The sequence below is a fragment of the Delphinapterus leucas genome, chromosome 17, assembly GCF_059928025.1.
Source record: "Delphinapterus leucas isolate spDelLeu-1000000601 "Yukka" chromosome 17, BTC_Dleu_Yukka2, whole genome shotgun sequence".
Taxonomy (NCBI): Eukaryota; Metazoa; Chordata; class Mammalia; order Artiodactyla; family Monodontidae; genus Delphinapterus; species Delphinapterus leucas.
Window position 1 is genome coordinate 2945782 of NC_143145.1, and position 13674 is coordinate 2959455.

Below are 13674 nucleotides of genomic sequence, written 5' to 3' on the forward strand. Positions count from 1 at the left end.
CATAGAAAGTTCTAAAAATGCCACCAGAAAACTACTAGAGCTCATCAGTGAATTCGGTAAAGTTACAGGATACAAAATTAATATACAGAAATCTGTTACATTTCTGTAGATTAGGAATGAACTATTGTTCATTGTTTCCTGTTAAGGAAACAATCCCATTTACCATCGCATCAAAAAGAATAAAATACCTAGGATTAAACCTACCTAAAGAAGTAAAAGCCCTGTTCTCGGAAAACTAGAAGACACTGATGAAAGAAATTGAAGAGGACACAAACGATGGAAAGATATACTGTGTTCTTGGATTGGAAGCAGTAACATTGTTAAAATGACCATACTACCCAAGGCAATCTACAGATTCAGTGCAATCCCTATCAAAATACTAATAGCATGTTTTATAAAACTAGAACAAATAATTTTAAAATATGTATGAAAACACAAAAGAACCCAAATAGCCACAACAATCTTGAGAAAGAAGAACAGAGCTGAAAGAATCACTCTCCCTGACCTCAGACTATACTACAAAGCTATAGTAATCAAAACAGTAAGGTACTGGCACAAAAACAGACATATAGATCAATGGAACAGAATAGAGAGCCCGGAAATAAACCCACGCACTTATGATCAATTAAGGTATGACAGAGGAGGCAAGAATATACAATGGAGAAAAGACAGTCTCTTCAGTAAGTGGTGCTGGGACAACTGGATAGCTACACATAAAGAATGAAATTAGAACATTCTCCAACACCATATGCAAAAATAAACTGAAAATGGATTAAAGACTTTAAGATCGGAAACAAAAATTTTTTTAAAAGTTTTTAATGATTTTTAAGAGACCTAAATATAACACCAGAAACCATAAAACTCTTAGAGGAAAACATAGGCAGAACACTCTTTGACATAAATCATAGCAATATTTTTTTGATCTGTCTCCTAAAGCAAAGGAAATAAAAGCAAATATAAAGAAATGGGACCAATTTAAACTTAAAAGCTTTTGCACCGCAAAGGAAACCATTGACAAAATGAAAGACAACCTACTGAATGGGAGAAAATATTTGCAGGTGATATGACCCATATGGGGTTAATATACAAAATATATAAACAGCTCATACAACTCAATGTCAGAAAAAACAAAGCAACCCAATTAAAAAATTGGCAGAAGACCTGAATAGACATTTTTCCAAAGAGGAAATACAGATGGCCAGCAGACACATGAAAAGATGCTCAACATGGCTAATCATCAGAGAAATGCAAATCAAAAGCCCAGTAAGATATCACCTCACACTGGTCAGAATGGCCATTATCGAAAAGAACGCAAATAACAAATGTTGGTGAGGATGTGGAGAAAGGGGAACCCTTGTACACTGGTGGGAATGTAAATTGGTGCAGCCACTGTGGAAAACAGTATGGAAGTCTCAAAAAACTAAAAATAGAACTACCATATGATTTAGCAATCCCACTTCTGGGCATATATCCGAAAAAAAACAGAAACATTAACTTGAAAAGATACATGCACTCCTGTGTTCATAGCAGCATTATTTATAATTGCCAAGATATGGAAGCAACCCAAGTTCATCAGCAGATGAATGGATAAAGAAGCTGTGGTGTATATATACAATGGAATACTACTTAGCCATAAAAAATGAAGTTTTGTCATTTGCAGCAACATGGATGGGCTTGGAGGGTATGATGCCAAGTGAATAAGTCAGACAGACAAATATTGTATAGTATCACTTACAAACTAGTGCATATAACGAAAAGACTCAGATATAGAGGACAAACTAGTGGTTAACAGTGGAGAGGGGCAATACAAGGGTAGGAGATTAAGAGGTATAAACTATTTTGTATAAAATCAGCTACAGTGGGAATTCCCTGGCGATGCAGTGGTTAGGACTTGGCGCTTTCACTGCTAGGGCCCGGGTTCAATTCCTCGTCAGGAAACTAAGATCCCGCAAGTCGCACGGTGTGGCCAAAAAAAAATCAGCCTCAAGGACGTATTGTAGAACACAGTGAATATAGCTAATATTTTATAATAACTACAAATGGAGCATAACCTTTAAAAATTGTGAATCATTATACTGTATACCTGTAACTTAACAGTGTGCATCAAGACTTCCTTTTTTTTTTTTTTTTTTTTTTGCGGTACGTGGGCCTCTCACTTGCTGTGGCCTCTCCCGTTGCAGAGCACAGGCTCCGAACGCGCAGGCTCAGCGGCCATGGCTCACGGGCCCAGCCACTCCGCGGCATGTGGGATCTTTCTGGACCGGGGTGCGAACCCGTGTCACCTGCATTGGCAGGCAGACTCTCAACCACTGCGCCACCAGGGAAGCCCAAGACTTCTTCAGTTAATAAAATGATAACGTATTGAGCAGTTGGTCCCAAATTGTTAAGAGGAAAGAGTGAGAATAAGCATGAAAGTAAACCCTATTCAAGGGACCAGCTATTTATAACATCACTAATAGGAACATTTTTTAGAAAAGGAAAATCCTGTTCCAGGATGTGGCATGTATGAAGGTACCCAGAACATATGTGGAGTGAATGAATGAATGATGAGACAGAAGGATTATTGAGAAACACTTTGTGAAACAGACGACGCATGATGGGGCCGCTTGTGATCTCATAGTACTTGCCGCACACCAGGCCTGGGTGACAGGAGGAGCACTTAGTCCTGATGGAGCAGGTGCTGCGCCGGGTGCTTCCCTCCTGTCACCTCATAAGTCCTCAGCACTCCTGTCAGGTCAGGTGCCGTGCCATCCACACGCCACAAATGAGTCAACTGAGGCTCGTAGGAAACTTGCCCAAGGTCACTGGTCCCCATGCCGGACTCCGGACGCCGGACAGGGCACTCAGAGCGTGACCAGGCGCCAGCCTGCTCTGCAGGCCTCTCCCCTCCAGGGTCTGGGTTAAGCTGTGGGGCTCATAACACACGCTGACGGTTGCTGGCTCTTCTGCTTCTGTGCTTTGCTAAGATAACTGTATGGTTTGGCCCACTTCTCCAAGTGCTCCAACTTAACACTTTTGAAAGTGGGCCCCAGTTTCAGGGAGAAGCGTTTGGCTGGAAAGCAGTGTAGACTGTCAGTAGGTCTGAGCTAGTTAATAGACACTAGTCACTGCCTCATGGAAATTGATCCTGTCTGTGTGCATAAAGAGTAAAAATAAAAACTATTTAGATTTTCGAAATAATACGCAAGTTGGCAGCATGTTCATTTTGTGACAACCCCCCATAGGGGGTAAGTGTCACTAGCCTCCGCCTTCAAATGGGAAAACCAAAGCCTCAAACCGGTGGGTGACTCGCTCCAGGGCCAGCACTGCACACGCAGCAGAACCAGAGCCCGGCCCGGCCCACTGCCCAGCCCATCAGCCTCTGCGCACAGGGACATACATAACATCTGTTGAACTGATCCAGAAAGTTCTGTGAATAGGATTTTCTAATTATCGCACTTTCTTGTTCCCTGAGTATCAGGAAATTCTTTAAGTCTTTTTACTGCTGGTCAGTGAGCACAACACAGCACAGCCGCAGCCTGTCTCTTTGCAAGGTTTTGGCCCACTTCCCACTGTGTCAAGGAATCCTGTTCCTCACACCTTCCCGCTCAGAGGGTTTTTCTAGTCTTTAAGATCGGGAGCGTTCAGTGGCCTGGTGGAAGCAGCCGTGATCCTGGGCAAGGAGCAGTTGTGACTGTGTGCCGTCTCATGGTCCTTTATTTTAAAGAAGTGGGTGTCTACTCAGTAAAAGTAAAGCACCTTAAAGTATATGTGTTTTAGCCAGTTTATTGTTTTAAAATAAGCAAGGAAAGTCCCTCTTTTCAAAAGTAGGATATAGTTTGAAGATACTTCTTTTCATTCAGTCAGCCTAGGATAAGTGGCTCTAATCGTAGCTGCAGGCGTGGCACCCTAGACTAGGGCTCGTCCCATGTGAACCTGCCTTTTTCCCTGTGCCTGGGCTGGTTTGGCTTCCTGGCTTGGCCTGTGGCTGGTCCAGAATGGATGGAGGTGTCACACCAGGTTCTTCAGGTGACAGTGGCAACGTAGACATCCCAGTGCTCGGAAGCCTCTTCTCGTTGTCATTGTCCCTGATGGCACTCCTTCTTGTAATCAGAGAAGGAGGGGGTGGGGGAGAGTTTCCAGACACAGGACATATTTCACACCCATGAAGTTGAACTGGAGACTTCCATGGGCATAATTTCTTTAAAGAAAATTTGAAATTGGTGTGACCACCCCTGACCGTGTTCCAATCGTGATTCCTCCTATGGCAGCCCTTATCCCATACCCCATTGGCATTATTTGCTTATTAGCCTAATCTAATCCCCTGTCCCCACCTGAGGCCTTGAAGGCTGGCCCCTCCCCCGTCTTGTTGGTCTTTGACCCCAGCGTTTAGCCCAGGGGTCAAGGGGGTGGGTGGAGAGGGTGGGAAGGGGAGGCCGTTATCCTGTTGTGCGCCCTGCTGCATTGACCTGGCTTTTTCTTTCCCCACAGACTGGAAACCAGCACATATATCAGCCTGTGGGCAAACCAGGTAAATGAAGAAATGAATCGAGTGTCACAAAATTTGTATAATTTGGAGGGAGGGGGTTTTGATGTATAGTTTCTTAGTTTTGAAAAACTTCATGTTGTGTTAACACTTTTCCCCCTACAGACCATAGCAAGTATGATGTTTACCAAATTCAGCCCACGACTAGAATGTTGGAAAACAGACTTTACTGCTCTAATGCATCAGAAACACCTCTGTAGGGTGCCCTCTCTGAGATTAGCTTCTGTTGTAATAACATGAATCTGTGTTTGTTTGTTTGGGGGTGGTTTCCATTCTCTTCATTAATGTACGTTAAGTAATGGGACTCATTCCTTTACCAGATCCTGCAGCTCCACCAAAGAAACCACCGCGTCCCGGAGCCCCTGGGCACCTGAGCAGCCTTGCCAGCCTCGGCAGCCCCGGAGACAATTACAACGAGGGTGTCAAGGTGAGCGCCCAAGCCTGTGCGCAGCCCAGGACTCCACAGAGCCTTTCACTCTGGGCGATGACCCTGCGATGTGCAGTGGGGTTGGGGCTCGGTGGGATTGGGGGGGCCCCTTGGTCGGCTCCAGACTCCTCTGAGTCAGGACAAATTTACTGGAAAACTCTCTTTTCTGTTTTTCTCTCATGTGATAGATTCTAGGGCCTCAGTCAGATGTTAACTTTCTGAAGACATTTTCCTCTTATCAGACAGAATGTTTCTTTGAGATAAAAATGCTGGGGTGGCTTCTGGTTTTACAAATGAATCAAACCAGGACGCCTGGGGAAAGCAAGGCCTTCTGTAGGCTCACTGTCTCCGAGTGTGTCAGTGTGGCCTAGTGGGCGACTTCCATTCTTTGCCATCTGGGGCCAGCGTGTGTAAAGCAGCATGTGCTGGGGACCACAACCTCCTCTTCTGTGTGCCCTTTTAAGGAGAGGGGTACACTCTACTTTCCATTAGGTCAGTTATCTCAAAATATGTCCTACTTCTCAATTCTGATACACTTTGTCTTCACATTTTATTTATTTATTTATTTATCTTTGGCTGCATTGGGTCTTCGATGCTGCGCACGGGCTTTCTCTAGTTTCGGCGAGCAGGGGCTACTCTTCATTGCGGTGTGCAGGCTTCTCATTGTGGTGGCTTCTCTTGTTGCGGAGCATGGGCTCTAGGCGTGTGGGCTTCAGTAATTGTCGCATGCAGGCTCAGTAGTTGTGGCTCACGGGCTCTAGAGTGCAGGCTTAGTAGTTGTGGCTCACAGGCTTAGTTGCTCTGTGGCACGTGGGATCTTCCCAGACCAGGGATGGAACCCGTGTCCCCTGCATTGGCAGGTAGATTCTTAACCACTGCGCCACCAGGGAAGTCCCTGTCTTCACATTTTAATATCTCTAAAATCAAGACGGTGTGTTGATTTAACTGGCATTTTTTTTCCTTCTTCGTGGTGCATAGAAAAAGGTACATCTTAGAATTCAATAGCTATGGGATCAGTTAAGATAAACTTTGTTTCACTAATAACGACCATTCATTGAGTGCCACCTGCTGTGGCAGAACCTGCCCCATGTATTTCAAATCCTCACATCAGCCTCGCGGAATTGGTGGTCTTATTACTGTTCCCACCTGTCGCATGAGGCCGCTACAGTTGCTAGAGGTTAAAGGGCGTGTTTGAGGTTACGGCCTCCCCATAGCTGAACCAGCATTTAGTGGCAGACTTGGCTTTCCGCACACACATATGTGCTGCTGCTCCAGGTTTACCCCCAAAGCCAAGCGGCTGATTCCTGGATAGAAGCAGATGTATTGCCATCTTAGTGAGTCAGAGAGGTTGTCCCCAGGCAGAGAAAATGTCATCTCCAGTTGCGAGCCAGCCTACAGCTGGAGGGCGGTGACCAGTAGTGAAGCAGCTGGCACCGTCTGGGACCAGCCTGCTCCCTGCGGAGCCTAACACAGGAACCATGGCGCCAGAGGCGCCCCTGCACCAAGGGCCAGGCAGTCAGCTCCTAGAAACCAGGGTGCTGGTCCTGGGGGCTGCCTGGGGCTTGGCTCCCCCAGCTTCTGGGCCTCCAGGCCCAAGAAGCCTCCCTGCAGCTCCACTAGCACCACAGAGGAGCAACGGAGGGCACACCCTTTCCCAGTGTGGTTTCTTGACATAAATTTTAAAAGGAAAGAGAGAAATTGGGTTAATGAACTTTTTTTCATTTTTCATAAGCAAAAGAAGAAACTTTCAAAAGGGCTTGTATTGCAGTGAAAAGCCAACTTGAAAAGTGGATCAGATACCGGCTTAAAATTCTGACCTATATTCATTTTTTACATTTGAATAAATATAAGTGGGAAATACCCTTATTGTAGGGTATTGAGCAAGTAGAAATCTTTATGGAAAGGAATCTTTTAAGTGTGCTTACTTAAAGTACACTCAGGAGGGGACTTCCCTGGCAGTCCAGTGGTTAAGAATCTGCCTTCCAATGCAGGGGACGCGGGTTCGATCCCTGGTAGGGGAACTAAGATCCCACATGCTGCAGGGCAACTAAGCCCATGCTCTAGAGCCCGCGCACCGCAACTGCTGAGCCTGTGCACCACAACTAGAGAGAAGCCCGTGCGCTGCAACAAAGAGCCTGTGCACCGCAATTAAGACCCCACGCAGCCAAATAAATAAATAAATATTTTTTAAAAATACGCTCAGGGGACTTCCCAGGTGGCACAGTGGTTAAGAATCCGCCTGCCAATGCAGGGGACACGGGTTCGATCCCTGGTCCGGGAAGATCCCACATGCCGCAGAGCAGCTAAGCCCGTGCGCCACAACTACTGAGCTGCACTCTAGAGCCCGTGAGCCACAACTACTGAGCCTGCGTGCTGCAACTGCTGAAGCCCGCGTGCCTAGAGCCCGTGCTCTGCAACAAGAGAAGCCACCGCAGTGAGAAGCCCGCGCACTGCAACGAAAAATAGCCCCCACTCGCTCCAACTAGAGAAAAGCCTGCGCACAGCAATGAAGACCCAACACGGCCAAAAAAAAAAAAAAAAAAAAACCAATCAGTAAACATTTTTTAATAATTAGTAAGTGTGAAGTATATGTCTCTGCTTCTTCGTGACATGTCTGTTTGGTAGAGGTTATCAAATCCAGCCTGAAAGAACAGTACTCTTTTAATACAGAAATGCTTACCTTTACCTGGGTGTAACTGAAGCAATTCGTCCAACTCATAGCCAGAAATCAGTCTCAGTTTCTCCTTGGTGGCTTTATGTTTCGGCTCTGAATTATCGGAGTCTTTGAGGAACCCCCCCCACCCCAAGTGGTTGGGATTGGCTGTATCTCTGTGGGCAGTGGTGTGTCTAACTGCCTGCCAAGGGGCCTCCAAGTGGTCAAGCTCCAGAAAGTAGGAAACCAGTGACAGCTGTCTCTGCACACCAGGCTGGTGCTTTGGGAGGGTCCCTGTGAATGGCCCCTGGAAGCTTTGTGACAGCGCTTCTGTGACAGTTGGGTAAAGGGTGAACACAAAAGAGCAGAAGCTTTGAACAGGTTAGAACAAACACCCTCACCTCCTGGAGTCAAGAACTGTAGTTCTTCTTGATGGAGCCCCAGCTGGCACGCCTCCTGAGGAAACGCGGCCTTTTACGTTGATCCCCTTTGAACTGGCCCTCCTGCCCCATTCAGCATCTCAGTGCAGAAGATAAAATGCTGACACGGCTTCTCTTGGAAGTGATGCTGCTATGAATAACCTCCCTTTTTCTAGTGCACAGAAAATACACAGTGTGGAGGGTTGGACCTCAGAACTTAGGGCTCTGCTAAACTTCCATACCAAAGGGTATACTTTTTTCAGACAATTTTAAGGAAAGGTCAAGAAATCCATATTTCTCTCAGTTAACTTTGCCTATTATGTTACAGTAGAATAGGCTTGGTTTAAACTGTAGAGAAAAAAGAAAACATTAAAATTTCTAAGTTTAAAGTAAGGGAACCCAGCCATAAGAACTGGTTCAAGTGAAGGGTTTTATGTTTTCGTTCTGTTTTTGTTTTTAGAATAAGCTCCTGATACCTTTAAACACAGCCCCAAGCCAGGCACCTGCATTACAGCAGGCTGGCTAGGTTGAAGGCCATTTCCAGGGATGCTGGATGTTGGGGCCAGGCCCAGGGAGTGAGGGTGTGCAGTTTCTCCAGAATCACTCAGATGTCCAGTGGGCAGCTTTCCGTGAATACAAGCATAGATACGCTTTCTTTCTTTTTAAAGACCCTTAATTCTTTGGATTCTTGCACGGCTGCCAGATTGTCATTCTCGGGCTTTGCATGTTGTTTTCCTCATTTATTTGTGAAAACGAGCATGGTGCATGGCAGACCCCTACTGAGTATGCGGGGGCCCTGAACAGACGGCCCAGCGGCTGCACTTCGATGGCCGCTGACCGAGCCGACAGGCGGAAGCTCACTCCTCTTGTTCTGCTCGTGTGTTTTTACGGGGGTTTTGTCTGCTGCCTTTATTAATATTGTTTTTCTTTTTTCCCTTTCTCTGATAAATTCCTTTAACTTGTCCTCACCTTCCGTTCGACAATAGCCGTGGAGGGTAAGCACATGGTATCTGTGTGTCTGTCCAGCTCTCTATCACACCCCGCTCTGCGTGCGACTCTGGACCAGGAATTGGGAAGCCTGGGGAGGGCGCTTTTGCTTGGTTTGTCACCAAAAGCAGCATTTATATTTGCCCAAGAGTGAGACGTGAGCATCTGTGCAGTGATGGGACATTCTCGTCCCTTGTGTCTCATGACTTAGGGATGGGCACCCAGAGTTAGAGCCTGAGCACTGGCAGCAGATTCACGAATGAACAGCTATTGGGTGCCGGCATTCAGTCTTCTCAGAGTGGCCATACGCAGTCCTTTTTGTGCCTGGGGTGGCCAGTTCGACTTTTTAAATATGCTGAAGGTTCCCTAGAGGCCCTTGTGCAGCCTTCAGGGCTCACATGTTGTCTTGGATAACATTTGTTGAAGTCTCTCTGTGCCCGGGCCCTGAGACGGGCCGTTTTACATACGTTCCTTCATTTCACCCCCATCACAGCTGCGGGTGAGGGGGCAGTGCCCGCCCCCCACCAACAGAGCTGCACCCACACAGCTCCCACCTCAGCAGCGTTCTGGAAGCAGGTGGTGTCCATGTAAAGAAGACTTGCATTTGCCCACTTTTTATAACCATAAAAGGAATACACGTTTCCATTAGGTGGTTTGAAGGCAACTAAGCTGAGCCATACAGGTTTTACTGCAAAATTCAAACTAAGTGGAAATTCATATAGTCTCAATGTAGAACACTTGACCCCTTAGCCAACTGTCTCTAAATCCTCAGAGAGGTGTAAAATATCTGGATTCTTTCTCTTTTGGTGAATGATTTTGGGGGGACGATGAATCACTTCTCTGAATGAATCCGGGGCTTTTAGTATAATGTGTGTGATTCCATCTCATTTCCTTTAACTGAGCTCAAAGTTAGAAAAAAAGGTGCCTTACTTATTTGTCACTTGGATGAATTGCTTTGCTGTCATCCTCAAGCTGAACTATGTCCCCTAAGACAAGAAGATCAGTTATGTGATCTGCTTTGATCTCTTTTAAAGACCCTTTCTAACCTAGTTGCAGTGATATGACGCCATCTGCTGGAGGATAGAAAGATAACCGGCTTCTGTGTTGGCAGCTTCAGCCCCAGGAAATCAGCCCCCCTCCCACTGCCAACCTGGACCGGTCCAATGACAGGGTGTATGAGAACGTGACGGGCCTGGTGAGAGCGGTCATCGAGATGTCCAGCAAGATCCAGCCAGCCCCGCCAGAGGAGTATGTCCCCATGGTGAAGGTGAGCTCAGCCCCCTCACGTGAAGCAGGAGACATTCCCTGTGCCCTTCGGGTCCAGCCTGACTCTTCAGAAGGTCTGCATCGCATGGGGATCACTGCCATTCCCGACCTTGACCCTGGAATGTCCTGAGCAACAGAGTCTGTCAATAACTACTGCTCATACATATGATCTTGAGTGAGAAAAGATGCAGAAGAGTACTTACAGTCTGATGCCATTGTGACTTAGGGGAGGTAATTACAGTGTTAAAGTGCCAAGACAGATGATACTTGGAGACCCTGCTTTCAGTCTTTTGGGCATTAACTCAGAGGTGGAATTGCTGAATCGTATGCTAGTTCTAGTCCTAATTTTTTGAGGACACACCATGCTGTTTCCCACAATGGCTGCAGCAATTTACATTCCCACCAGCAGTGCACAAGGGTTCTATCTAGTTTTTCTCCATCCTCACTAACACTTTTTACTTTCGGTTTTGTTTTTTCTTGATAGTGGCCATCCTCATATGTGTGAGGTGGCATCTCACTGGGCTTTTGATTTGCATTTCCCTGATGAGTAGTGAGGTTGAACATCTCTTCGTGTGCTTTTTTGTGTTGGCCATTTGTGTGTCGTCTTTGGAGAAATGTCTGTTCAAGCCGTTTGCCCACTTTTTAATAGGGTTGTTTGGCTTTTTGTCGTTGAGTTGCAGGATTGAACCCCGTCTTTAGTGCACCAGTGAGCAGTCTCTGGAACAGCTTCTTTTAAACCATCAGTGTGGAGCAGCTGCATGGAAGCTGTGATGTTTTATGGGCAGCACAGTTAATCCATTCTGGTTCCGTCTTGAGGCTATACTCCCATAACACTTATAACCAAAGTTCTTATGGGCGAACTTGCGTGAACCACAGACAGGTTTTTAAAAAATACTAATAAACTCAGCAATATACAAAAGCAACCAGAATTTTGTACATGATAAGACTTTTTATGGTGGTTTTCTAGAAGCTGCTTTTTTTTTTTTTTTTTTTTTTTTGCGGTACGCAGGCCTCTCACTGTTGTGGCCTCTCCCGCTGCGGAGCACAGGCTCCGGATGCGCAGGCTCAGCGGCCATGGCTCACGGGCCCAGCCGCTCCGCGGCATGTGGGATCTTCCCAGACCGGGGCACGAACCCGTGTCCCCTGCATCGGCAGGCAGACTCTCAACCACTGCGCCACCAGGGTAGCCCTAGAAGCTGCTTTTTTAACCGTATTACTTTGGCAAAACGACACTCTTTTTGTTGATCCAGTGTCAATAACTAGCATGTCCTTACTGGTCTTGTACCTACTGCATGTATAACTTAGCACCTGAGTCATTACATAGTTGACCCTCATGAGAATGACAACGACAGACATTTTAACTCTAACGTCATATCGTTTTTAATCACAGCTGGTCCCTTTAAGCTCCGAGTGGCAGGGGGAGGGCTGTTGTGCTCCGTGTACATAGTGGACGAAGCTCCGGGGTCAGAATGGCCTCCGTAGCAGACTGCCACCTGTCGTTCCCACACGTGGTAGCAGTAACATCCTTTTTGGTGGCCCGCGAGGCTTTGGAAAGCACTGGGGAGGGAAGAGAGTCACGGAGCACAGGCAGCCCCAGCGCCGCCTTCCCTGAGCGTCCGGGCGGCTTTTCATACATTAGCCTCCATTCCCCTGTTCCCCAGACAGTAGAGCATGAGTAGATTCAGAGAGATCTGAATCTGGGGGAAATTGCCTCATAACTTAATGAGATCAGGCTCAGCACTGTGGAAAAGAAATACAGAAATTTTCCTAAAAAAAAAAAAAAATTTCCCAAAAGTGGTGAAAAGGAAATGAAAAACCATGTAACTGGAAGGAAACACTGTCATTGCTGGCATGAAACTCCTTGACGTGCGTCCTAACACTGGGTGTGGTCCTGTCTGTTAGGAAGTCGGCTTGGCCCTGAGGACGCTGTTGGCCACCGTGGATGAGACCATTCCCGTCCTGCCCGCCAGCACCCACCGAGAGGTAGGGCCTCATCCAGAGGGCAGCGTGGCGGGGGGAGCACAGCGCGCGCTCTGCAGGCGTGACCTCCTGGCCGGGCCCCAGGTCGGGACGCCGGCGCCTGGCTGTCCATCTTCAGAGCTGTGTGGAGCCACCACACCACGTGTGGGGTCCCGACCTGAAGGACGGGGCGTCCGTGAGGACAGGTGGGGAGCGCAGGATTGGGGCTGCTGCTGCCCTGGAACCCTCCAGAGCAAGGACGGAGGCTGTGGCATCCTGCCCTCCTTCCTCGAATTCCTCTGGAAAATTTCGAGTTTGCAAGTGACCTCGGTTTTCCACTTAAAGCAGCGATATAAACATTCCTTGTAACCAGTAAATAGGCTTAGCGTTGGGGTCTGCACCCAGCCCAGCTCACTTCCCACACCTCGCCCTTCCAGCTCCAGCGTCCACTTTCCTGCTTTCTCTCTCAGGGTGCATGATCTGTCCTTCCCCCAGCAGGCAATCTGTTTGTTTTTGTTTTCTTAGTTTTTACTGTGAAATGATTTCAAACTTGAGGAAAAGCTCTGAGAACAGCACCAAGAACTTGCAAGCACCCTCGCCCTGATCGCGCCGCCTTCCCCGTCTGAGCCCTTTGCGTCCTCTCTCTGCACGCGCAGGCTTTACTTCTCCAGAGCCACCTGGGGGCTGGTTGTGCGCATCTCGCCCTCTTACCTTTAGTATTTGCGTTTGTGTTTTCGAATGCTCGGTCACCGCATCCTGGAATTTAACGCTGGCCAGTGTGCTCATCTCTCAGCAGGTGGTGGCCTGGGTTCACCAGTCACCCCAGTAATGCTTCTCCCTCTGGCTGGAGACAGCCTGGGGCTCACGTGGCCCCTGACAGCGCTCAGCGTGTCTGTGTGCCTCTCTCCTGGGACAGCTCCTCAGCCCCGCGCTGTCTTCTGCGACAGAGTATAGGCCCCCTGTGTTCCAGAGCCTCCCTGACGTGGAGCTGAGGGGTGTTCTCTAAAGGCTGCTGTTTCCTCCTGGTCAGGCTGAGGTTTTACATCTGCGGTGAGGCTGCGTCCTCCGCGGAGGTCGAGCGCGAGGGCAGCACGTCCAGCAGGGTGTCTGGACACGCGGGGCAGTCGGGCTCAGCTCCTGCCTGTAAGCGGCACCAGTTCACCTGCATGACACCACGTAAATCCTTTTGGAAAATGCCTCTGACTGGTGTCAGCGTGTAACTTAATATTTCTCTCCAGTTCAGAGGTTAGCTAGTTTATCTGCTTTATTAGAAATTTAATTGGTTTTCCACAGTGAGCAAGGATTTTGCCCCAAATGGAGACGCTCCAGGCGCCAGAGGCAAAGCAAGTGGCACCCTAACGGCTGGATATTTTGGCGGGACCGTTTCTAACTTCCTGCTTTAGCTGGTAACGGCTGAAACCATCTCTCTGTGTACCTG

The 13674-nt window shown here is 47.7% G+C and overlaps 1 protein-coding gene across 9 annotated transcripts in view; it reads left to right on the forward strand.

Moving 5' to 3' along the window:
* Nucleotides 1-13674, forward strand: part of PTK2 (protein tyrosine kinase 2) — a 259877-nt gene that overhangs the window by 237038 nt on the left and 9165 nt on the right. For 8 of the 9 annotated variants that reach the window (XM_089898671.1, XM_089898669.1, XM_089898667.1 and 5 more), the window contains 4 exons: nucleotides 4471-4510; nucleotides 4846-4952; nucleotides 10123-10278; nucleotides 12180-12260. In XM_089898671.1, coding sequence (XP_089754797.1) covers nucleotides 4471-4510; nucleotides 4846-4952; nucleotides 10123-10278; nucleotides 12180-12260 — 384 coding nt within the window. Of the gene's footprint in view, nucleotides 1-2180; nucleotides 4417-4470; nucleotides 4511-4845; nucleotides 4953-10122; nucleotides 10279-12179; nucleotides 12261-13674 lie in introns of those variants that run through there. The other variant, XM_089898670.1, reaches the window with a different exon arrangement.